This window comes from Argentina anserina, chromosome 5, assembly GCF_933775445.1.
Source record: "Argentina anserina chromosome 5, drPotAnse1.1, whole genome shotgun sequence".
Classification (NCBI taxonomy): Eukaryota; Viridiplantae; Streptophyta; class Magnoliopsida; order Rosales; family Rosaceae; genus Argentina; species Argentina anserina.
The window spans coordinates 1316042-1341033 of NC_065876.1; the positions used below are offsets into that span (position 1 = coordinate 1316042).

The 24992-nt window shown below is 40.3% G+C and overlaps 4 protein-coding genes and 1 pseudogene across 5 annotated transcripts; 1 reads left to right on the forward strand and 4 right to left on the reverse strand.

The window, feature by feature from the left end:
* Nucleotides 1-598: 598 nt before the first annotated feature.
* Nucleotides 599-2924, reverse strand: LOC126793346 (protein NUCLEAR FUSION DEFECTIVE 4-like; annotated as a pseudogene).
* A 28-nt stretch (nucleotides 2925-2952) lies between these two features.
* Nucleotides 2953-5107, reverse strand: LOC126793345 (protein NUCLEAR FUSION DEFECTIVE 4-like). Its single transcript, XM_050519838.1, has 2 exons — nucleotides 4614-5107; nucleotides 2953-4251 (listed from the first exon to the last, which is right to left on the reverse strand). Exons 1-2 carry the CDS (start codon nucleotides 5073-5075, stop codon nucleotides 3142-3144), a joined length of 1572 nt encoding a protein of 523 aa, XP_050375795.1. The 5' UTR covers nucleotides 5076-5107; the 3' UTR covers nucleotides 2953-3141.
* A 1790-nt stretch (nucleotides 5108-6897) lies between these two features.
* On the forward strand, nucleotides 6898-13115 carry LOC126794496 (zinc finger protein BRUTUS-like At1g74770). Its single transcript, XM_050521229.1, has 12 exons — nucleotides 6898-7235; nucleotides 7467-7685; nucleotides 7845-8039; nucleotides 8157-8479; nucleotides 8578-8809; nucleotides 9011-10710; nucleotides 11466-11672; nucleotides 11744-11872; nucleotides 12098-12332; nucleotides 12449-12508; nucleotides 12625-12696; nucleotides 12783-13115. The coding sequence occupies exons 1-12, from the start codon at nucleotides 6960-6962 to the stop codon at nucleotides 12882-12884; spliced, it is 3750 nt and encodes a 1249-aa protein (XP_050377186.1). The 5' UTR covers nucleotides 6898-6959; the 3' UTR covers nucleotides 12885-13115.
* A 106-nt stretch (nucleotides 13116-13221) lies between these two features.
* Nucleotides 13222-14339, reverse strand: LOC126796446 (LOB domain-containing protein 27-like). The gene is made up of 2 exons (XM_050523271.1): nucleotides 13513-14339; nucleotides 13222-13418 (listed from the first exon to the last, which is right to left on the reverse strand). Exons 1-2 carry the CDS (start codon nucleotides 14337-14339, stop codon nucleotides 13301-13303), a joined length of 945 nt encoding a protein of 314 aa, XP_050379228.1. The 3' UTR covers nucleotides 13222-13300.
* A 906-nt stretch (nucleotides 14340-15245) lies between these two features.
* Nucleotides 15246-23758, reverse strand: LOC126793558 (uncharacterized). 2 transcript variants are annotated; one of them, XM_050520112.1, is made up of 15 exons: nucleotides 20717-23758; nucleotides 20467-20595; nucleotides 20198-20389; nucleotides 20060-20109; nucleotides 19603-19918; nucleotides 19290-19428; nucleotides 18998-19210; nucleotides 18469-18564; nucleotides 17553-17749; nucleotides 17225-17440; nucleotides 16838-17113; nucleotides 16563-16710; nucleotides 16343-16476; nucleotides 16074-16160; nucleotides 15246-15985 (listed from the first exon to the last, which is right to left on the reverse strand). In XM_050520112.1, the coding sequence occupies exons 1-15, from the start codon at nucleotides 23408-23410 to the stop codon at nucleotides 15899-15901; spliced, it is 4974 nt and encodes a 1657-aa protein (XP_050376069.1). In that variant the 5' UTR covers nucleotides 23411-23758; the 3' UTR covers nucleotides 15246-15898. The 2 variants fall into 2 exon arrangements, with proteins under 2 accessions (XP_050376069.1, XP_050376068.1); XM_050520111.1 differs by having other exon boundaries at nucleotides 19290-19434; nucleotides 20717-23757.
* Between the last annotated feature and the right edge of the window lie 1234 nt (nucleotides 23759-24992).

Below are 24992 nucleotides of genomic sequence, written 5' to 3' on the forward strand. Positions count from 1 at the left end.
AAAGAAAATTAATAACATGAATGTCATGTTCAAATGGTCTCCAATTTAGATTCGATTAGAGTTACTTAATTCCAAAAAATCATTGATATTTGTAGCGTCCCAAACAACCTTCTCCAGACCTTGAGTTATTGGTTAGTTCACTTGGTTGTGTGTTATTGTGCCGTCTTATTTCTCGATCATTAGTATTATATTCTCTTACTGTATTTTGATAGATTATTAGCATAATAGCATTACTGTATTTTGATAGATGTTCTCTTATTAGAAGATATTTTAATAGATGTTCCCAGTGACAATTTGACCGATATACTTGTATAATTATTCTCAAAATAAAATAAAATAAAATAAGAAGCAGCTAATGTTGATATAATGAATTGAGAAGAAAACATAAATCATTGAATACAAATTGTTCATGACATCCAAGTCAATGAAATCTTGTATGTGCAGCTAAACTACAGACCCTTATATGAGCAAGTACTCCAGCAGGTTTAAGAATTGAAATTATGTTATGGTATAAAAGTAAGAGTGAACCGAGAAACACCTAGATTCAGCTGATCAATACATTAGAATGATTAAGGGAATCAGTATCTGCATACATCTCTCATTTATCTCCGACGGGTTGCAGCGCACTCCTCGGCCTAGACTCTTCTGAACACTGCCATCACCAGCAACATCCATGTATAAAAAGATATACTGTAGTAATGTCTCATAGTTCATATGACTGATAAGAGCTCTAGATTCTAGGGTTCTAGATCAGAAGATTTATAATTATCAACTGATCAACCATTACAGCTTAGCTTATCCATACAGAAGCACAGCGTTAATCCAATTACAGAACTTCTGGATCAATGCTGGACATGCAGCAGGAAAGAAATATCTATCCGTTGTGGTTTCCACCAATATCCTGCATAACATGTAGCAATCAAAACATTTCAAAACATACTGGATCTCTCTGCCCTATTTGAAAATACTTTTCATTTTTAGTTTCTTTACCCTTTTGTATATATAACCAACCAAAAGCAGCAGTATTGGACAGAATATATGTAATATTACCTGACTATAGAAACTTCTTGTCCGAAAGAACAATGCCAAGGCAGCAAGAGCCCCAAAGAGGGTAGCAGCTGCCATAATAAGGAATGATAACATAAAGCAATGAGTTCCGAAGCATGTTTTCTCTGGTTTTGATGCTTTCCTTGTCATAAATATATCCGATCACTCTCACAGAAAAGATGTAAGACCCAACAGGACTGGCAGTGGTAATGGCATTGAAGATTGTCCCCATATGTAGCACACCAAATATTTCAGGAGTAATTGTGGGCATTAGTGACCATTGAGCACCATAACAAACACCCACCAATACAGATCCAGCATAGAGAGCGCCACGCACACCAGAAGCAATCACCAGATGACCAGTGCTCATGGCTGCTAGAGTGATGACCATGAACAATGGCCTTGCCCATCCTCTACAATGCAGGAAATAATCTGATATATATCCAGCTCCTAACCGACCAAGAAAATTCCAGATGCTCAGCAAAGCAACCAAAGTACTGATCTCATTGTTCCGGTAACCAATATTTGATTGAGATTATTAACTACAGAAAGTCCCGAACCCATTCCACATGCCATGGCAATAAACAACATCCAAAAGTCTATAGTGCACACTGCTTGTAATAGATTGAGATGTGCATCATATCGCAACCTCCTTTTATGATTATCATCTTCTAAACAATCGCCCTCAGTTAAGAAAGGCTCTGAAACAGTATCCGACTCCCCTTGATGTGCTCTGATTACAATGCAGAGCCGCGAGGCAAGGAGCAGTACAAGTACAAAAAAAAACCAACTACCCGTATACTAATGGCAGAATGATGAAGTCCTCCAGTAGTATTTTGGCCACAATATAGGTAGCAACAACGAGAGCAATCATGGAAAGGCTTCCAAGATGTTGCTTCTCGTTCCCCTCCTTCTTGTTGTGGAACCTCACAAACCACATAAGCAACAAAGTATTTATTGGAGGCAGCAGTGCTAGCATCAGAAGAAATGAATTGGTGTTTTTGTACACGAACATCTGATATATTTGGATTATTATTGCTCCACTCAAACCAAGAAATACCTAACACAGAAAACACAAACGAACTCATCCACATCAAGTCCAAGTACGGCAAGTTAGAATGTACTCGATCTCAGATATTAGCTGTAACAGAAGCTCACAATCACAAAGGTGGAAGATGGTCGCATCCAAATCACAGCAGATATTCAAAAGTTAACAACATACACTTCTATAACATCAACCTAAATATTCTCAGAGAAGAAAAAGAAAGTTTCAAAATTTTAAAAAAGAATCAGAATTTCAGGTACCTGCAAGATACCAACAATGGTGCCTTTATGATAAGGGAAGTTTTTGACACCGGTGACAACATTAGAAGTGTTGAAGAACGACCGCCAGCAACATGAAAATACACATCACCGGCACCGGAGGCCGGGGAATCACTCCGACCACGGCGGCCCACATCAGAAAATGACTCAAAAACACTGTACTGCTCCGACCAAGAAAACCACCCAAGGTCCACAACCCCACGAAACACTAAAGAATAGAGAACACCAGACAGAATCCCACAGTTGGCTCCAAAGTCCTTGAACACAGAAACAGTGTCCAGCGTTGACTGATCGTAACCCTGTGTGGACTTCAGGGTCTGAGAGTAGACGGAGAAGGTGTATAGGGTGCCGCTGGTGCACTGTATCCAAGTGCTCGCCACAGTAGACACCCATTTGCACTGTATCAGTTTCTTGAGTCTAGCTTCCATCGATGATCAAACTCCATCAACTCCAATTTTCATGTCCTCTGTTTTGTAGTGACCGCTTCACAGTGATGATTGAGCTTCTTGGGCTCTGCTCTTGCTCCACGTGTTAGTTTAATTCATATACAATCATGTCATAGACTCATAGCTAAACAGTTTTGCTATTCCAGCCATAAAGATCCGAAATTTGGGGACGTCATTGATAAAGATTGAAATTTAATCGGTTCCATGGAATATACTTGACAGAAAATTATCTCTTTCCGAAAATAAATTTAATCTGTTACGAATTCACAAGATGAAAAACCATTGCTTACAAATGCACAATTTTTTTTTATCTCGATCAGTGTATCTAGTTTGGAAAATGCCGCAATCTTTTTATCACAATGGAGTCGTAGAACCTCTTGGTTCTGAAGAACAGTACAAGAGCAACGAGAGACCCCAAGAAGGCAACAGAGGCCATGATCAGAAAAGATATCATGAAGCAGTGAGTGCCATTGCAGGAGGTCCCATCTTCTTCAGAAGCTTGTTTGTCATATATGAATCCTATCACCCTCACTGAGAAAATGTAAGACCCAACAGGGCTGGCTATGGCAATTGTGTTGAAAATGGTACCAAAATGTGTGACACCAAAGATCTCAGAACTGATGGTGGGCATTAGTGACCACTGTGAACCATAACAGATGCCTACAATGATTGAACCCACGTATAGATTTCCAGAAAAACCAGATGAAATTATAAGGTGCCCAACAGCCATTGTTACTTGAGTGAGAGCTATTAACAATGGCCTTGCGCACCCTCTTGTATGTAGCAAATAATCTGAGACATAGCCAGCTCCAAATCTGCCTAGAAAGTTCCATATACTCCATAGAGAAACAAATGTGTTGATCTCCACTGTTGTGTAACCAAGTGACTGGCCTAATTGGCTCATGTTGTTTATGGTAGCCAAGCCAGTACCCATTCCACAAAGCATTGCAATAAACAACAACCAGAAATTAACAGAGCTCATAGCACTCACAAGATTCATATCTTCACGATCATATTCTATAGAGACCTCTTCATCAAGTAAAGCATTACTCGCAGTAGAAGTACTCGGTTCTCGCCGTCTCTTCGACTCCATGAACTGAGCTTTGACTGCAATACCAGTGGGTGAGGCGACTAGAATCAGAAGAAGTAATGTGAATGTCAAGACACTTGCCCATAATGAGAAAGTGAAAATGTTTCTCAATATGATTGTGACCATCAGATAAGCAGCAATGAGCAGAGCAAAAGCAGAGAAACCATTCAAGTACTTCTTATCAGTTTCAGCTCTACAAGCTTCATAGATTCTCACGAAGGGCATGGACAAAATGGAGACTAGTGTCGGCAACAAAGCCAGCAATAAGAGGAAGTAGCCAGGGTTGCCTTTGCATAGTGTGTCATAGAATTGCACCAGTATTGCTCCACTGAGACCCATAAACCCCTGGCCACGAAAACACAGAATAGCAAATGAATCTCATTTCTATTATTACATTATTTACATCAAGAGTATTAACAAGCTGCAGATACAAAATGCTTGCATCGAGAACGAGCAATGTTACTGAAACCACCTCGAGCTCACATTTGTGTTGAGTTATGTGACATGTATCCCACCATGTTTTACCAGGTAATGCCTATAATTACGGACATTGCATTACTCGAGAACATTCGGCATGATAGAAATGCTAAAGGATTCATATGAAAATAGGCTAAATTTGTATAAGGGGTCATCATGAAATAAGAGTAAGAAGACGTGTGGCAGGACTCAAGAGTATGAGGCAAGTCATCGTGGCCAAAATGCGTTACCTTCATTATACCAACAATGGTCCCACCATAGTCGGAAAAGTTCTGTACGCCGGTGACGACACTCGTCGTATTGAAGAAGGTCTGAGAATGAGCCGCTAAGAACATGAACAAGCAAACAACCGCCACCGGCGGAGGCTCCACCAACCCGGCCACGGCGGCGTAGAGAAAGAAGTACCCCGCGAAGCATTGGATTGCCCCCGCGACGTGCACAACCCAGGGCCCTCCGAAACGGTTGAGCGCCACGGCGGAGTATAGGAGTCCGGAGAAGATGCCCGCGTTGGCGCCTATGTCCTTGAAGACGGACACCGTGTCGAGCGTTGATTGGTCGTAGCCTTGGCTGGACTTGAGCGCGGAGGAGTAGATGCTGAAGGTGTAGGAAGCGCCGCCGAAGCACTGGATCCAGATGCTGGCCGCCGTCGCCGTCCACTTGGTCATCCTCAGACGACTCTCCGTCGTCGGCATCTATGTTTCTGTAACGGTTCGAGCGAGGTTGGTTGGTGTGTTAGATAATGGAAATGGATGGAAACGAGTTAGGTTCCAAACAGGGACCAAAGCTTCCTATATTATTGGATTAATTACAACCATCTAACAATCAAAAAGGACCTACAAATGTGGACGTAGCTGTGTGGAGAAGAGAACAAACACGAGGCTCCTGAAGCCTGGTGTTTTGAGGAAGATGACTGTTATCTTACGAAGCAGGATATGTATGACAGCCATGACTGTTACATGTTGGATGTGGCTTCAGCCACCTTAGGCACGAGTCCAAATTTGACCGGAACATACCAAAAGAAAACTGAACAAAAATAGAAGAGTACGTAAAAATTCCAATGTCATTTTCAATCTGACCATCATCAGGGATTCAGCGGCAGTTGTTGGATAGTAACACTCATGACTGGGTTTGGACAGACTGGATGGTCCACAATTGCGTGAGTCCATTAACGGATCCCGCAAATAATGTACGTACCTTTAATATTTCGCACGTCTTAGAGCCATCACCCTGATAAAGAGGCCCAATTAGAGTTTTGGACCCCTTATATAGCCAACCACAATAAGCAATTGCGACCCAATCTTGGCACCAAACAATTTTGACTCTCTCCAATTGTTGTAGAGATCTTTTTGATCATCATGTCGCTGAAAGAGACTCAAGACTGGTCGGCTATAAAACAATGCCACTAAAAAATACCCCCACAAACCCACCACACTAATATATGCGACAAGCGCCACTTGTCCGAGAACGTAAACATTACAATCACATGTGAAGCTTTGAAATAATGTTCTTTTAATGTCGTTAATTTCATGTGTCACGACACTGATTTTTTATAAGCGTATAGAGGACCAATATTTTCTTACGAAAAATTATTAAAAGAAAAAAAGATATAAAGAAGACACTGATATCGAGTATTGCCATTCAACAGACACATTTGCGTGTTTGATCGTGTAACTTTGTCGAAATTGAGTTGATTAAAGTGCCGAAGTAGATGGATAGAATGGGATCCAAAGGTAACATCATCATAGCCACTTACATTGTTTTGCTCTCTTTTATCATCCTCGCTCGATCATTCCCTTGTAGAAAAGGAAAAGAGATAGGAGAAACGAAAAAGGTTTCCTCTTTTTTTAAAAAATTACGGGACCCCGTAACGTGGCGCGAAAAGCTGAGGGCGGGAACGTGCTGACACGAGGCCACCACGCGCCTCAACAATCGACGCCCGCACACATCCCGACAAAAAGGTTCTTTCTACGACCGTTGACGTCAGGACAAAGCCATCCCCTCAAAACGCACCGTTCCACCTCGTTTTAGTTTACTAAACAACTCCAATCAAAGACTAAGCCAAAACAAAATCAGGAACGGCGTGAGCAACCCCTCCTTCCTAATCCCAACGCTTCTGCATGTTTAAATAAACAAAATCAAAACCAAATCCCCATGATTATTATATTTGGCGGGAAAAATCTCCCAGAGGTCGTCATCCCACGCCCCTTCGCCGTTTGTACGGACTCGCACCAAAAAGCACGGGTAGCCTCGGGTCGCGTGGAGTTCACTCGCGCGTGGGAGATGCCGCTTAGTGAAGCGCTGGCAGGGCTGGCCGTTCGGTACGACGTCGCTTTCAGTTGTCGAGGGGACAAAAAAATGGGCGGGGGGATTAAAGAAATCGAATTAGGGATTAAAGAAATGTAATTAGGGATTAAAAAAGAAGATTGAGGTGGATTAGGGGGAAGAAGACTAAGAGAGAGAGAGAGGGACTGAGGCCTCAAAACCTGAGGAGGTTAAATTGCATTGAGCCTCAGCAATGCCAGACCTCTTCTTCTCCACGTTCATGGTGCTTAAACGACGTCGTCGTCTCGTGTTGGATGGGCGGCGACCGTCATCACCACAACCACCGCACCCGGCCGGAGAGTTCGACTTCTTCGTCGGAGTCGCCGGAGGCGCGGGGGCTGGCTCAGTCGCCGATTCTGCTGCTGGTTTGCTTCCACAAGGCGATGCGAGCCGAGCTCGCCGATCTCCGCCACGTCACCACTGCCGGCCTGGACGGCGGGTTCAGAGGCCGCGGCTTTGTTCTCGAGGTTCTGAGGCGGTTTGAGTTCCTCAAGCTCGCGTATAAGTACCACTGCTCTGCAGAAGACGAGGTTAGTTCAAATTGCTAGCTTTGAATTTCAATTTTGTACCGAACACGACGGGTAATGTAGGATTAATTTGACTAATTAATTGTTAATTTCCGTTGTAATTTGGAAACTTGCTTCAGTTTATGACTGTCAAATTTAACTAACAAGTAAAAATTAGTATGATTTATGTGAAATTTTGGAGTGCTTGTATTGGCTATGGTTTTTGGAGAGTGATTGTATGCTTTGCTTGGGCAGATTGTGTTTCTAGCTTTAGATGGAAGAACAAAAAACATAGCTTGTACATATTCATTGGAGCATAGGAGTATAGATGGTCTTTTCGATTCTATTTTCAGTCGCTTGGATGTGTTGTTAGAAGAGAGTGAGGATTTCTCCAAGGAGTTTCAGGAACTTGTGTTCTGCATTGGGACGCTCCAGGCTTTCATTTGCCAGCATATGGTGAAAGAAGAAGAACAGGTCAGCCATTTACTTCTTGTACAAGCTCTTGTTTATTAGTTTTGTTGATTTTGTTCAAATTGTTAAATTATATGGCGTATTTCGGTTTACTCTTTTGATTTATTTCACAAGTTAATGGATTGTGCTCCATGGACTACTAATGATGTGCGCGGGAACCAGGTTTTTCCATTGCTCCTGCAGCAATTCTCTCCCAAGGAGCAGGCTGCACTTGTGTGGCAGTTCATGTGTAGTATGCCCTTAGTGCTGCTGGAGGATCTTCTTCCATGGATGATCTCGTCTCTTCAAATTGATGAAAAAGAGGAAGTCATACATTGCATAATTGAGATTGTACCTGACGAAAAACATCTCCGAGAGGTATTATGCAACTCAAGTTCTTACTTTCGTATACTGTACACTAATCTTTTGTAAAGCCATGTTCTTACCCTAATGCAAAAATAATACCTTGGTAATGATAGCTTAAATGTTTTCTAGGTGGTAAGCTCGTGGCTGGCTATCAAGGGCCAAGCTCGACACACTAGTGATGATGAATCTGCAGATATGAAAAAGTTACTCAAGTCTCATTCCCCTAAGAGGTTCTTTGAAGAAAATTGGAGTTGCATGAAGGAAGACAGAATCCAAACCGATACTGGATACAGTCCTGTTGATGGGCTTCACCTTTGGCATGGTGCCATAAGGAAAAATCTAGAAAAAATGATGGGAGAGCTATATCAATTGAGAAACTCAGTCAATTTTCTGAATATTGACTCAATAGTTGTCCAACTAAAGTTTCTTGCTGATGTCCTTACTTTCTACAGGTAGTCATGCGGTTGCTGAAGCCATTATTTGCTTGTGTTCCTATTTTTAAATTTCTTTTTTTCAATTGATTCTTTACTGAACATTTCCTGACCTACAGGAATGCATTGGAGAAGTTATTTCACCCTGTGTTAAAAGAACTTGTCAATGGCTCCCTGTACCCCTCTATTGAGAATTTTCCCGATGAAAGTTTTCTGGAAAGTTTGCAGAATTTACTATACCATAGCCTCGAAAATGGAACACCTTTGGGCAAATATGTTGAAAAACTTTGCCAGGAATTTGAGTGTCTTGTGGTGGGAGTCGGCAAGCATTTTGATTTTTATGAAACAGAGGTAAATAAATCAAGGAAGGATGAATATTACCAACTTTCTAGCCTCTAGATTTCTTAAATTTTGGCATATACAGATAACTATGACTTAGTTTGTTTAGAAAAGTTATATGATTCCCTTCGTTGGGGCAAGATATTACTAAACTATGATTAAGAAAATTCTTGGCTTATTGAATGCAAGTTAACACTGATCAGCTTTTATCAGGTATTTCCCATTATGAGGAAGAACTGTAGCCATGAAATGCAACAGCAACTCGTGTATGTCAGCCTGCATATTATGCCACTTGGGTTGCTGAAGTGTGTGACTACTTGGTTTTCAGCTTGCTTATCTGAGGATGAGTCCAGGTCAATTCTTAGCAGCATGAAGCAGCGAGATTTCATAGTTAATGAATCTTTTGTATCCCTGGTACATGAGTGGTTCCAAATTGGCCATTCAGGTAAAACCTCAATTGAAAATTTCCAAAAGGACTTGCAGCAAATATTTAAGAGCAGATGCACTTTCTTATGCAACCAATTACATGCCAGTTCATCTGTAAGCTCCAATACGCAACATCGAGGGAAATCAAGCAACGAGGTATTTGAACTAAATTCTTCAAACAAGGCAAAGAAGTCAATGCCACACTCTTCATCTTTTGCCTCCGACTCTTCTACATATTCTGAGACGTCAAACTCAAGAGGAATCAATCTCCAAGTATACTTCTCTGGACTGAATACAGCATATCATATTCGTGAAAATCTTAGTGGAGAAACCTTGAGTGGTTACGGTATCCATGAACCCAAACCAATAGATCTCATATTTTTCTTCCACAAGGCTCTCAAGAAGGATTTGGAATACCTTGTCCTTGGTTCAGCTGAGTTGGCTGAAAATGCAGCTTTCCTCACAGATTTTTGCCTACGCTTTAGTCTTATACAGTTCTTGCATCAAATACATAGTGAAGCAGAGGATGAGGTTGCTTTTCCAGCCTTGGAGGCAAAGGGAAAATGTCAAAACATCAGCCAGTCTTACACAATGGACCACAAACTAGAGGTCGAGCTCTTTCAAAAGATATCCCTCATTCTAGATGAGATGTGTAAATTGCATTTTTCAGTTTCTATGGTTGATTCAAACACGATGGACCAGATGTCGCCAAAGCACTATCAGCTGTCTATGAGGCTTCATGGTCTGTGCAAATCTATGTGCAAACTACTGACAGACCATATTCGTCGTGAAGAAGTTGAACTTTGGCCCTTGTTTAGAGAATGCTTCTCCATTGAAGAGCAAGAAAGGATAGTGGGATGCATACTTGGAAGAACAGGAGCGAAAGTATTACAAGATATGATACCTTGGCTCATGGATTCTTTGACACCAGAAGAACAGCATGCCATGATATCTATATGGCGCCAGGTCACAAGAAACACAATGTTTGATGAGTGGTTAAAAGAATGGTGGGAGGGGTATGATTCAGACAAGGTGGTGGAGGAGTCAAGTCTTCCTCCTTCAAAGACTGTAAATCCCTTGGAGGTCTCTACATACATTTCTAAACTGGATGAACAAGAGAGAAGTGTCTGCAAAAGAAGTATCAATTTTCCTGAAAATGATTTCCCTGATACTAATACTAAGCCGTTAAGAATCAGTGAGGCTAATCATAAGCTGAGGGATGCTGATAGTCACCAATGTAATTACAATCCTACAGAATCGGGAAGTCTTTCAGAAGGTAAGAAGATGAAATGTGGAGATAATGAAGATGCCATAAATCAAATCAATGATCCGGTACAACTTCCTCAAGCAAGTGGTATAACAGATTGCCATAAGTGCCTAATGACACTAAGTCAAGAAGATCTGTTGACAGCAATAAGTAAAATCTCTCACGACTCTTCCTTGGATCCTCAGAAGAAACCTTATATGATGCAGAACCTGCTATCAAGGTCTGTCATAAAATTGTTTATTCTACTCTATTTTCTTTTTAAAAGCTTTACTTTCCTTTATTCCGTTTGCTCTCCTGTTTAGGACAAACATGTTTATTACTCCAATCATAATACTTGATATATGTGATACTAATATAAGCTACGATCAGGTATCAAACATGGTCTATTGGTCAGCAATGTTTAGCTATTTAAGATAACACTGTGTTTCTCTCACACACAATTCAAGCCTTAAACATGCCGTGCAAGCTATACGAGAAACAGGGATCACCAAGACTTCAAACAAATTAGAAAATACACAGATATTATGTTAATTTACTCTTGATTCTAACAGAATAAACTATTAGCAACTCAGTTGATATGGAGTACATGCAGACCAACCCTGTTGGGAAAGAATCTATGATGGGTTAGTTAATGGTCATAATGACCAGATTACGAAATTATTTTAGACTGCTTCCCTAGACTAAAATAGGTTACAGATCAACTTTAGAAGTGGTTGCAGCTTATATTCGAGCAAAATAGTCAAGTTCAAATGTTCAATAGTTTCCAACAGAAACCTAATAAATCTTATATAACAGGCATAAGTTGACAATTATAGATGATACTTGCCCCGATTTGCATCAGTGTAAATTTGCTTTTCTTAACTTTCTTTTTATTTTCTCAACTGTCCATCTTTTTGCTACATCTGCATGCTGATAAAGTTTGGATAGACTGTTCCTGCGGAAGAAATGACATGTTCTTACATTTACACTCTTCAGCCATTGGAGAGTCAGACAACACTCTCAATTAATTGCAAGTGATGGACAAAAAATCCCTGGTCAGCATCCATCCTATCAAGACTTTTTTGGGCTAACATTCGGTTGTAAGCACTACAGGAGGAACTGTAAGGTTGTAGCTCCATGTTGCAACCAGCTCTACACTTGCATACGCTGCCATGATGAAATGGCCGATCACACAATAGATAGGTATTTAATAGTGTGAATATACATGTTAATGTTTCCTATTCTTGTTTTCTCATTATGGGATACATATGCAGGAGATCTGTAACAGAGATGATGTGCATGAAATGCTTGAAAATTCAGCCAATTGGACACACATGCTCAACTGCATCCTGCAGTGATTTATCCATGGCAAGATACTTTTGCAAAATATTTGATGATGAAAGGTGATTTACCCAGTTTTATTGACTATATTGTTGCTAGATTTGATCGTAATGTGAACTATGTTACCTACTTACGTAATTAAATTGTTTTAGCCCCTGACAAACTGTGCGTAGTTGCTAACTGAGGAGGGGCATTTGCGCTACCTTTGACTCTCTTGGCAATATTTGTATAATTTGTTCACCACTTCGAAATTTTATATGTTTCTAATGAACAAGCTGTTTTTCCAGGATTATCTACCATTGCCCTTACTGTAACTTGTGCCGAGTTGGAAAGGGATTGGGTATTGACTACTTCCATTGCATGACTTGTAATGCTTGCATGTCCTGTTCTCTCTTCAAGCATATATGCAGAGAGAAAAGCTTTATGGACAATTGTCCTATTTGCCATGAAGACATCTTCACCAGCAACTCTCCAGTAAAGGCCCTCCCATGTGGTCATTCAATGCACTCAACATGTTTTCAGGTACTTCGGTTGAATAGTTCTTGCTTTTATCCTTATGTGAGTACATATATAGATATAATGATATATATCCGCAAATATTCAGAAAGCTTTACTCGTACTTCTGATGCTGCTTCTAGGCCTATACATATACTAACTATACCTGCCCAATCTGCGGCAAGTCACTTGGGGACATGCAGGTCAGTTACCTGTGAAGTATACCGATTGAAAATTAAATTCGTCAATTTCTTCATATGTTAATATGTGTCCAATTAAGATGTGTTTAAGGTACTTGAACTGTATGCTTATCTTGCAGATGTTATTTAGAATGTTTGATGCGTATATGGCTGGAGAGAAACTTCCAGATGAGTATTCTGGCCGAACTCAGGTTTGTCTCCCTCTTTTTCTTGCTATATGCATTAGCTTCTAGTACTTCCACATGTAGGTGTTCATCGAGTGTTGATGGAATTGCAGGCCATACTATGCAATGACTGTGAGAAGAAAGGAAAATCTCCCTTTCACTGGCTTTACCACAAATGCTCTTCTTGTGGTTCATACAATACCAGTCTTCTATGACTCCATTCCATAGTGTCTGGTTGAGTATTTCCACGTAGCGATGTAGCATGTAAAGGGACTGAATTACAATTTGTAATTCACTACTTGGGATTTTGTTGGAAGCATTCTAAATTCTTTTAGGAATAGTTGCTGTCTGTGAATAAAATTAAGTTCCCTCATTTTTGAAGCTGAAATACACAAGTTAATCCTGGAGGGGAAACATTCTTCTAATCTAGATTGATGGCTTCTACTAGTACTTGACAGCAATACTGCAATATATATACAGTATACTGAGGGAAGCTAAAGAAGAAGCTCAGAATTGTGCAGTTTTTATTCATAAATCAATAAAACAAAATTGTTGAATATTCCCTTATGAAACTCATGATGGAGAACTATAAATAAACAGAAGGAAAAAAAACACAGCCAAAATGGTGTATCTAGCTTACTGATAACTTGACACTGGAAAGACTGAAGCATGCTGCGGCACTCTTCAATGTGTTATGTGGCGCATGATCCATCGATATTTGTGTTGTGTCCTTAAACGATTCTTCAGAGCTGCGCATGAATTGCACAATGAACGAAAAAGTTAAGCTCGAAGCACATTCTTATATGGTCATCAAGTTCATCATTTTGTGACAAATGAATATACCTGCTTGATTCATAAGCCTCTTTGGAATCAACGTATGATTGTCTATCATCTATGGTATCGAAAAATGGGTGCAGCTCATCATAATCTTGAGCATCTCCTGATTCAAATGCTACCGTCTGCGAAACACAAAACTGGGTTTGAACTGTTTCTGCATTATCACTATTCTCATTGATGCTGCTGTCGTTGGTAGTGAAATGATAGTGTTCCCATAAAACATTCTCCGCGGTAAAGTTCTGCTTGGAGTCAATGTCATAAGCAGAAGTGTAAGCATCGTCACTTTTATTAGAGTAAGGCTGCTGCTGTTGTTGTGTAACAGGTGAAGCGTGAGGTATGGCATTGTTGTTATCATAAGCTTGTGGAGTACTATGATTAAATAGTGAGATGGTATTATTATTATTATTAGGTGGTGCCATGCCCAATTCTAATTGTGAGGTCACATAATCTGGCATAGCTGAAATCTGCTGCTGCTGTTGGTAGTGATGTTGTCTGTACATTCCAAGCTGTTTATGAACATTTTGAAGCTCTTGCTCCGCAACCATAATTTGGTACTGTAATTGCCAGATGACCTCCCAACAGCCGTACACCGGAAACTTGTCTCTGATATTGGCTTGGTATATGATGGTCTTCATGGTCATAAACTGACGACAAGGCTGGACGCTTTTAAGTATCTTCAAGATGTTGCAGACCCCGAAAAGCTTGTGTGCATTTTGGAACATTTTTGGTTGGTCTGGTGGGAAATAAGGAGCTAAAGGGCATTCCGGCGTGCACTTTCTTCTTTGGTACTTGCATGCAGCACAGGCCTGGCTGGTGGCACCCTTAAGGGTCATATTGGCTTGGTTCCCAAGTAAGTGTCGTCGGCCAATGTAGCTGTTGGAAGCTTAGTAATGAGTTGGAGAGATGAATGTAAAGGTGGCGGTAATGATGTAAGAGAAGAATGAGGAAGAAGGAGGATGTGAGGAAGATGGTGAGGGTGAAGAAGGTGGGAATTAGAAGCAACATGGTTGTGGTTTTGGCATTTGGTTTTGGTTTTGGTTTTTGGGGATCTGAAAAGGTCTGGTAATGTGCGGATTTGCTAGAAGTAGAGAAGAGGACTAAGTAAAAACAAAGAGATTGGAGAGAAAGCGAAATAAACGGGGAATGGTTTCTGTGTTTTTTCAAGTGTGTTTGTTTGTTTGAGAGAGAGAGAGAGAGAGAGAGAGAGAGAGAGAGAGAGAGAGAGAGAGAGAGAGAGAGAGAGCGTTAGGGACATATGTAGGACTTTGGGGGGAGTCCGGAAATTTGTGCACCATTTTTGGTTATGGTCGTAGCTACTTCGCACTGACTTTTCGTCACATGTGAGAAATTCATTTCCACCAATTAGTTACCGGTTTAGTGAAATTTCTACATCCAAATGTTTAAGGAAAAAGTAGCACATAATTGAACGGCGGAAAGGTAAGTAAGACGTAAATCATATAAACCAAGTAAGGCAAGGACTATTGCTCAATGCAAAACACACGAGGAAATGTTTTACGAGAGGACTTATATCATTGAATCGTTGTATTATTCATCGTATGTTACTATTCTCTAATAATAATGTAGAAAGTTTACCAAGTTGGAACCAAATTGCCGCTGAAAATAAAACCAAGCCATAGACGATCCTTTTGGTTTTGGATACAGGCGGCAAATGGTTATCTCCATCTTTTATGGAATTTTTATCCATATGAGGACAAAATGAAGATCTAGTTACCCATTACTGTCAAAATGAGGGCAAAATAAAATAACTAGATTTTTCATTTCAACCCATTAGTGTCAAAATGAGGCAACAAATCTACTGTTCAAGGACCAGAAGACCTAATGTGATCTATACAAAACCCTTTTCAAAATTGGGGGGAAAACATGAAAGATAGAAAACGTCGGCCAAGATTACGATTTCAACAACCTATATTCCCCCTTAACTGTTACATGCTCTGAGTTTGAGGAACTGCTAGAAATCAAAATGCCAGCCATCTTGCTATGTTAAGCTCCTTAAATGAGCTTATATGGCCCAGACAGCTTCTCATCAACCAGATCACTTGATAATGCTGAGGTTATATTGGAGGGAGGAAAACATACCACATGATGATAAAACTCTCTGATTACTCCGACTGCTGATGATTATTGCTTACATGCTTTAGATCATGGTTTCTCCCATGAGGACCAGTTGCTCAGAAATTTTTCTTCATCATATCAAAAAAAATTTGTTAATTCTACACCAGAACTCTGGACTTCCACTGTAACTGACTTCGCAAACTTCTAGCGCGCTGCAGGGTACAGAGGAATTCAGTGCTTCCTCACCATAGATAAAGACTTAATACACATACAACATTAATGCTCTCCTTCTGATGCTAAATCGAGTCCCACAGGATGTCTAGTTTACAGCTTCAAAGAAAAGAAGTTGTGGTTGCAAATGCCCTCTTTCACACATGGTAAGTACATCAGCCCACCCGCCAATCACCTATGATAAGTCACAAATTGTTACAAAAAAATACAAAAAAGGGAATGACAGATAAGGAAGCATAATTTGCAATAGAAGATGAGTTTACCTTGACAGTATTGTCATCATACATAACCCAGCATTCGCGCTCATGACTATAGGCAAAGCAATGGTAATGTTGCCCGTAGTAGCAAACCTAAGAGTGAAGTGACATATCAGTACCAAAGAGATGATCTTTTAATCAAGACAAATACATCCAAGTTTTGGAAGGTAAGCCTACTTGTCAGCCTTACCACACTTTAATTTACAACCAAAGAAAATTATGATGCAAAGACTTTGACTGAAACAGGATCGTGCGGCTTATATAAATATACATACCACAGAAACCAAGTTATGTGTACTCTTTGGATCCAGACCACGGTAAAGGACACTGATATCGATCTCAGTATTTAAAGCTGCCAGTGTTGCTTTTATATCATCAGCACTCTCGCACGTATTCTGCCAACCCATAACTACAAGAGAAAATATTAACATGATTACGGGTAGTTATGGAAGCAAGTTTCCTCTTTACAAACCAATAAAAATTCTCTAAAGTCACCTGTTGTGAAAACATGTGGTGGAGTTGAAAGAATGTGATGAATATAGTTGAGCTTCCCACAGCCACCAGGCTCAGGATCACAGGCCAACTGATGATTCATCTCCACAAGATTCAAAAGCTCATCAAAGGAGCTTTCTGCACACATAACCTAGAAGCATAATAAGAGAGAGAGGGCAAGGAAAATTAGTCAACATGGCAAAAACATGAAGTAGCTTAAACAGCAATTGCAACCATCAGGTAAAAAGATGAACAAAATGTTCTTCACATTACCATACCTTCATAGTTCGTAGAGCACTGGCATTTATATTATGAAAGAAAGAAGTGTATTTGAGATGCCTGGACTCCAAACCACAATTGTAGCAATTCATTCGTTCAAAAATGTTCATTCCAAACATGGAGTGCACAATACAAGCATTGTTTGAACAATCCCAAGACCCCAGGCAGTTACTTTCCACAGATTCAGTATCAGAAACACTCGAATCAGGAGTATATGACCGGTGAAGGCATTCAAATATCACTCCCAAAACTTCAGAAGCATCATTCATCTGAGCCTGCATAGTTGCTATTATCTTAGTCACAATTTCAAAAAATGAGATAATTTATAATTCACAAGCTAATGATTTTAAAGTTTCATAAAGGTTATGTTGCAGAGAATAATGTACCTCTTGGAAAAAATTACTTTCTGGATATAAGTTGCTTAATGCTATTCTCAAAGAAGTAGGTGCAACAGCTTCTCTTCGCGTATCTGTAGATGCATTACTCAAGGCAGTAAATATTTCATACAATGCACAGATCACACATGGATGGCCCACATGAACATGTTCTGATGTTGATCTTTGCAGGAACTCATCTCGAAACAGTCTAATATGCCATAAGGACTGAAAGATACAGAAAAGGCAATGATCAAGATGGAGAAGAAAATCAGGAATGCTACAGTGATAAACAAATCAAAAATAATAAATTCAACAGATGACTTTGCATCACGAGCACCTGTATGATAACATTGAGAAAGCAATTGTACTCCCCAACTTCATTCTTTAATCCAGTACCCAGGACATCAATATCAGTTGCATTTTCAACTCTGATGTCACCATGTAAAGCACCACCTTCATCAAAATCTGCAGAAATTCTTTTGGGTGTCCTGGAAGATGAAACTAAAGGCAATTTCCGCTGCTCTTGGAATGTGTCTGAGAAATAGCATGGATAAAAATGTTAAGAGGTGCAGCAACAAGTGAACAAAACCCCAAAAGCTAGGAGAATGCGTTTGTAAGATAATTTGGCAAGATAAACCTACTTTTTAATCAATCTCCTATTGTCTAGGTGAGACTGCATTAAACACCAACTAGCTTATGTAGATCAGACTAATGACTCACACGGTCAATAATTGTCAGAGTTAGGAAAACCCGGTCATGTTTCTTAACACAGCCAGAACAATATCCCCTGTCTACTGATCATATTTCATTAGGATCGTAGAACAGCTATCACATTATAAAATTCATGCATGAGTACCCAATTGCACAAAATTTGTCTCCAGAACTGGACTGCTACTGGAGATGACCGTCATTCTATTTTATAATACAAGTAAAACTTATTCATTCTACTGTCTCATACAAGTCAAAGTCATTCAATGATTAGGCTCTGTTACAAACTGAGATTACTAAACCAATTCGTTGAGAGACCATAAACAAACAGATTCCATAAATAGTTAACAGCATACACAATCTTTTTCTGCTTACTAAAATGATAACCTATAAATCACATAACGACCAGCTACTACACTGTTGAACACAGCACCTCCCTCAGTAAGATAAAGGTACCACATTAACTAAAGTGGCCTGTGGTTAACAAACTTGAATGTTTAGTAACAGAACAATGAAAATTCCACAAAATGAATAAATTATTTTACCAAGGCTTTGGCGTACAGCCTTTTTCAGGTCGGCCTGGAATCTTTCTTCATCATCTTCCTCTGCATGTTGCTGTCTCAATTCTGTTGTTCCCTTGTCTGCCAAAACAGAAATAACCAGATTTTAATTAACAAAAACCATGCCTATGATTATTCAAATTCCAAAACTTAATGCACATAAATGAATGCGTACAGAGATAGCTGTTGTATACATCATATTTGCAGAGCAGCAAGAACATATATTTACAAAGAGGAACATTTTTAAATTCTAAATTAACAGACTCGTGAAAAAAAAATGATGTTGGCAAAAAGCACAATGACAGAACAATTAATGCTGGCATGGTTCACCATACAGCCAAAATGACCTTACCAAACACACTATACTTAAACTAAAGAACGTTAAACACACTCAAGCATCTGGAATAGAATAAAACAGCTAAACAATATGCCCCTCACAAGTTCCATTTATACCACAAGAACAAAATGCTGAAAAGTTGAAATTTCTGATGAACTCAAGGGGGTGAGAACTCACTGCTGTCTGCAACGAGATGGTCATAGGATCGAGATTGTTTACTTAAATGACCCTCAACATTTGACCTCCCAACTTCAATATTTTCCCTTTCAGACGACAAGGATAGACTCTTTCCGTCAGGCAGTTTGGTGGAACTCCTCTGCCTTCTATTCTTCCTTGGCCGTCGATCAGATGGCAGATAACCATCCTCGAGAATTCCTCCATTTGGTATTCCTGTTCAAGAAGATGAGCAATGAATACATTTTTCATTATCACATTACCCCAGCCTCATCCAAGGAATCTTAACACCAACCTGGGTGAACCTTATCTTGTGCACCATTAATCATTTGAGGACCAGAAACACTAGATGATTTTACCAAAGCTGGTGAATCATTGGCCATGTTAGTGGGCACGCCTTCTAGATTGTTAGGAGATCCAGTCTTCAGTCCCAACTGCTCCTGGAAAGAATATTTTCATCAGGTTGTGTACCTTTTAAGTTCATGTAATTGAACAGGATGGAAATACTCTCAAGCAAATGATCTTCAGTAATCAATTCATGAACCACTTAGAGTGGTTGATCAAGACAAGTAAACAGACCAGGCAAGGCATAGCTTAAAAACACTTACCTGCACATATGGCGTAAGTGGCTCGTGCATATCTTGATCATTAGGAAAAGGCTCCAAGTTAACAACCTGCAGTTTCTCTGCCACCTTCTCTGGTTGTGTTTGAGTAGATTTCTTACTTTGTTCCGCAAGGTGCTTCTGCTTAGCTTTGTTCTCAATTTGTCTTTGATACTCCAAAGTTTCTTCAAGTTTTCTTTCCTCTTCTTCAAGTTCAATCCTACGTCTAGATTCTTCTTCATGTTGCTTCACGTCATCACCATTTACAGAAACAACAATTTCAGAATCTGGATGGTCACCATAAGATGCGACTGGAGAGGAACTGCAATAGGAGGTAAGTCTAATATACATCAAACTGGGTACATCATTATTACACCCTTTAAAAGCAATCATAATCAAATGTTACCCATTTTGCGAATAATAAATTGATACATATGCACATAAGAAACATAAGAAGACATACCGCTCAGTAGATTCATCATGATGCATGTGCTCTTCAGAAACACCATTACCCTGCAGTAGTAGGGGAAAAAGTGTAAGATATCCGAATAGCTAAGGACCCCCACTAAGAAAAAGACAACCAGACAGACTTAATTGAAACCTTTGTATCTTTTGCTTTCCTATACTCCTTATTCTTCTTCTTATCCTTTGATTTCTCCTGTGTGTGTCTCAAATTATCATTTCCTCCTTTGACACCTTTCTTAGAATCAAGTGCAAGTTCTGCCAAAAAAGCCTCCCTTGCAGCATCCGACTTTTCAGTGGCGTCTTTCTCAGCCAGATCCTCCAAATGTGCCTACAGTGTTACAAAAATGCATTAAGTTTAGAAAAATAGCATTACAAGAAAAAAAAAATTTCTTCTTCATTACATACCCTAAGGTAGGACTTCACTAAAGGCAAGATTATTGACCGATAATCATGCGCAGAGACGGGGTCAAGCTTAACTTCCAATTGCCGCATCTCAGTAACATTTCGCATAATCCGTGCATCAATTTTGCTAAGCTGCATGAGAAGAAGAAAAAAAGGAACAAAACAAATATGAAAAAACCAACAACAACAAACACAAAACAAAAGTTGAAATCAGAACAATGAAAATTTGAGTTGAATGTAACCCCAAACTGACCTCTACATATAACTGTTCTTTCTGTCTCTGGATTGCAACTTCTACACATGTGTCCACCTGATGCACATAATCCTTGGCCCTCCAATCATCATCTTCCCAAGATTCCAAGTCACATAATTGAGAGTTCATACCACCATAAGTTTCGCCATACCCAAACTGGTTGATGTTCAAAGCTTCAGATTCTCTCAAAACATTTGATATGGCATCTAACTCAATCCTATTTGCAGGGAACATCATATCAATATCTCTCTCAAGCTCTCCTTTCCTCTTCCTTAGCACAGACTCGTAGCTACGATTGGAAAATTCTGTGGCAATTTCTCTCTTCCTTCCTTCTTCAACACAGAGATCCTCAACAGCCTGCAAAGCTTCTTCATAGTTTAGATGCTCAAATTTTCTCTCACAAAGACTCTGCAGGTGGTAAAATTCTTTTTCGAGCATTTGGAGAATTTCCATTCCTTGTTGTGTTTTCTCTTCTTTTGTCTGCATCCAGGATGTCAATTGTTCAGCACTAGATGGGCCTGCAAATATCCAGGACAGCAGAGCATCTGAATCAGGGAGAAGCCCAGTTCCATCAGTAAGGGTTTCATTCCCAGCACTACATGTAAAATCAGTGGTGTCCAGAAGAAGGCAGGAGGCATCTGCGCTGAGAACAATCCTCTCTTTGATCAACTCAACACCCTGATTTGTGTTATTTCCATCCTCCATAACACTGCTACTTTTCTCAGAATATCTACCTAAACCACAAGCATGCGACAAATCCTGCAAGAATTTGAGTATTTTCCTAAGCTGTGTAGCTCCCAAGAAGCAAATGCACATAGGTGTTTGCTCCACACCATGGTTAAGAAGCTCAGAACCTGACACCTGTAGCTCATCAATTGTAAATTGTATCACCCTATTAAGATGAGTAGCAGCAAGATATTTATGCCTGATAAGCACCTCAAATAAGCCATGAATTCTTTCGAGAAGCTTCAAACATTCGGGGTCATCAGATAACGGCCAACCACCTGGTAGAGAAAAAAGAGCAATAGAGCCGTTGTCCTCATCACATTCTGTACACTCACTGTGGCCAACCTTCTCAGGAATATTTCCATCATCAGTACAATTACTAGGACCGTCTCCAAGACTTTCCTTCTCAGTCGATTCATCCCAAGCATCCTTGAAACAATCCTCACAGTCCTTGCTATGATTACCAGAGTAGAAATCCTCAACAAACTCAGAGTCTTTGCATTTTCTTTTATCTCTGAGCATCCTAATAGCAGCAGAGACATCCAGCGGTTTCCAAGAACAAGTAAGAAGCATCTCAATCCATTCATTGTCAACATTTGGAGGCAAGATTGACTTCCTTTCCGGCAAAAGGCTTCCCATATGTTCATTTATAACATGGTGCATATGTGATTCCGAATCCACAAACTTCTCATTACACCTACAACAAACCCAGTAGTTCCAACTCCTACGGCTCTCTGCAAACGCCAATGCTTCTGATAAAACATCATTTGCCAAACCATCCTTGGACGAGCTAAATTTGGCTTTAAGATCACTAACTCTAATCCTAAGTAACTCTTTCTTCATATCAACACTCACTGATTTCCAATACGACCTAACCCAATCCTTCCTCTCCGATGATGACCCGTTCTTCCTCAAACCCCCAAACTTCCTTCTCTCACTACCTCTCTGACCAGACCCCGACAGCGAATCCACTGCCCTGTCACTCTTCTCACCCTCATTGCTCAGCTGAGGCACCCCAGACTTCTGCTGCAACAGTCTGGCAGCTGCAACCCTCACTTCAATCTCCTTCCGTCTCTCCTCGGGCGTCTTAGTAGCCTTTTTAATCTCATTTGGCCTCCTAGTCTGCACCAGCCTCACCTCCATGGGGTCCTCTGTAACCCTCCTAATCGGAATCAACCTGAACTTCTCTTCTCCATTCCCCAAATTCTTCATCCATGTCGAAATCGAGGCGATATTAGACTTCTGAATCAGCTGCCTGAGCTCATTCTGCACGTGGTTAACTCGAGCCTCCGCGGTGTTAAGCTTCTGCTGGCTCTCCTCCTGCAAGCTCTCTCTGCCGGGATCAACAGGCTTCTCAATCGCCAGAGCTCTCTCGCACTCCGCCACCACTTCCTCATACTCCTTGCCGTCGTTGGCCGCCTCGTAGAGCAAATTGGCGTAGAAATGAGCGAACTCAATCGAGTTCGGTGACAGCTCCACCGCACGCCGCGCTGACTCCGCCGCGTTCCTCAAATGCCGCTGCTTCGCGGTGGGGTCGTCGATAATCGCCGCGACCTTGACGCACACAGTGCCCTGGACTCGGTGAATCAGCGCCGACCGAGCCGAATTCTCGTGCCGCTGGCACGACTCCTTCATCAGCCGCAGCGCCTTCGTGTGGTTCCCGCGGCGGAGCGCCGTCAGCGCCCGCTCGCATTCAAGCTTCGCGGCGGCGCACGACTCCGAATCAAACACCACACCACCACCACCACCACCACCGCCCGATTCAATCGACGGCGCGGATTCGATCTTGCTGTTGTGAAGGACTAGCAGACTGTTAGGGCTATTATTGGACTCCGCGGCGTCGCCAAGAGTGAGCGGAGCAGCATCGGGCTGGGCCAACACCACGGCGTCTCCGCCATCGACAATCGGCGCAACCGCCGCCGGCGACTGTTTGGAACGCGGAGCGGCGTTTCGCTTCTTGTGCCCCATTTTGTGTTAAGCTCTATACAAATCCAACTCTCACATGCATATATGTATTTATAATTATCCTTTCTTATATCTCTATATATCTCTGTATCTGTATTTCTGTATCTCTATAGAGCGAGCGAGCGAGAGAGAGAGTACTCACTGGTGATGGTTTTTGGGGGAGACGAAGCTTGGGGAAGCAGGTGAGGGTAGAAATGGAATTTGGCGAGATCGGCGGTGTGATCGAGACACTACCTACTTGTACTGCGAGTAGTGCCCATGGAACACAGGGCTCTATCAAGAACGAAATGTGTACTGTAATTAAGAAGAACCAAGATTATATACACAAATCTGGGCTCTCGTATTCTGATTAGGTCCATTTTAGTGTAGGGTACGGCAATCTCTCTAAATTTTCCACACGAACGGATAATTTATTCTATATCATTTTATGTTTTTCGAAGAGAAAAGAGTAAAGACTTATCATTGCGTATTTAAAATTTATGTTCGGGAATATGGATTCGAATCTTTCGCCAATTATTTTAATTGTCGTATTTGAAGTTTATATAATTGAATTTGGGACGTGTATTCGTATCTTTCGCTTATCATTTTGATTCTCATTCAATGTTAGTAACGCTATTTAGATATTTATATTTTGTCTTTTTAGTTTTTCAATGTATAAATTTGAGAACGCATAATTTGAGATTTCAGAACAAGATAATGAGAGCGCCTCATTTATTTTCATTCTCTCCCGATTTTGTGGATATGTATTTCAAACTCGACAACCCAAAAGTTTTTTTGCCAAAATCAATTTCTCGTCATCAAAACTTAGTCATTAGCCTGAGTTATTTGGGCGTATACGCGTTATAGTTTAAATTTGTCTTTTAATTGTCTCATACGCTATTATAATTGATTACGTCTTCTTCATTTGTTTCTTTGGCTCTAATAAAGAATAGCATCAAAAAATTCAAAAACATTGTTCATTACTTGGCGTGTAAAGTTCTAGTTAATTTAGTCACATTTTTTTAACCCCAAATAATGATTGTATTTAAAGCCGTCATGAGAATCCTTATTATGATTCCAAAAATATAATTCTCTTTGAGGGCGTTAAAGTGGCATGTTGTGAGGCATCAAAGTTCAAAGAAATATTTGCAATCCAACATCTAATATGAATCTTGGTATATCCTTTGAAAGGTTCAATGGAGGGTCACATTGATTTTATTTATAGGCTTATTTAGGTACAAATACCCTTATTATTTTTTGTTGTAATGCTTCATTTTCAAGATTTCATGAAATATTATCAATTTAGAAAGCAAAAAAATAGTGATGATTTGGAAACTTTGGATGTGATTCTATGATTTTTATCCAATAAATCAACTCATGAACAATAGCAAAAGACCGCAGCAACCAGCTGAAGTGATTCCATAGAATTTCACTAAAGATCAACACATTTTTCCAGTTATCTCCAGGTAGATGAAGTTTTGAAAACGATGCACCTACTACAACAAAGAGTTAAAGTCTTCAAGAAAATCCTCAAGTTATCAACACTCAACCACATCAATTTCATGACATGAATCAGCTACATCAACCTTAGGATCAACCTCATCTG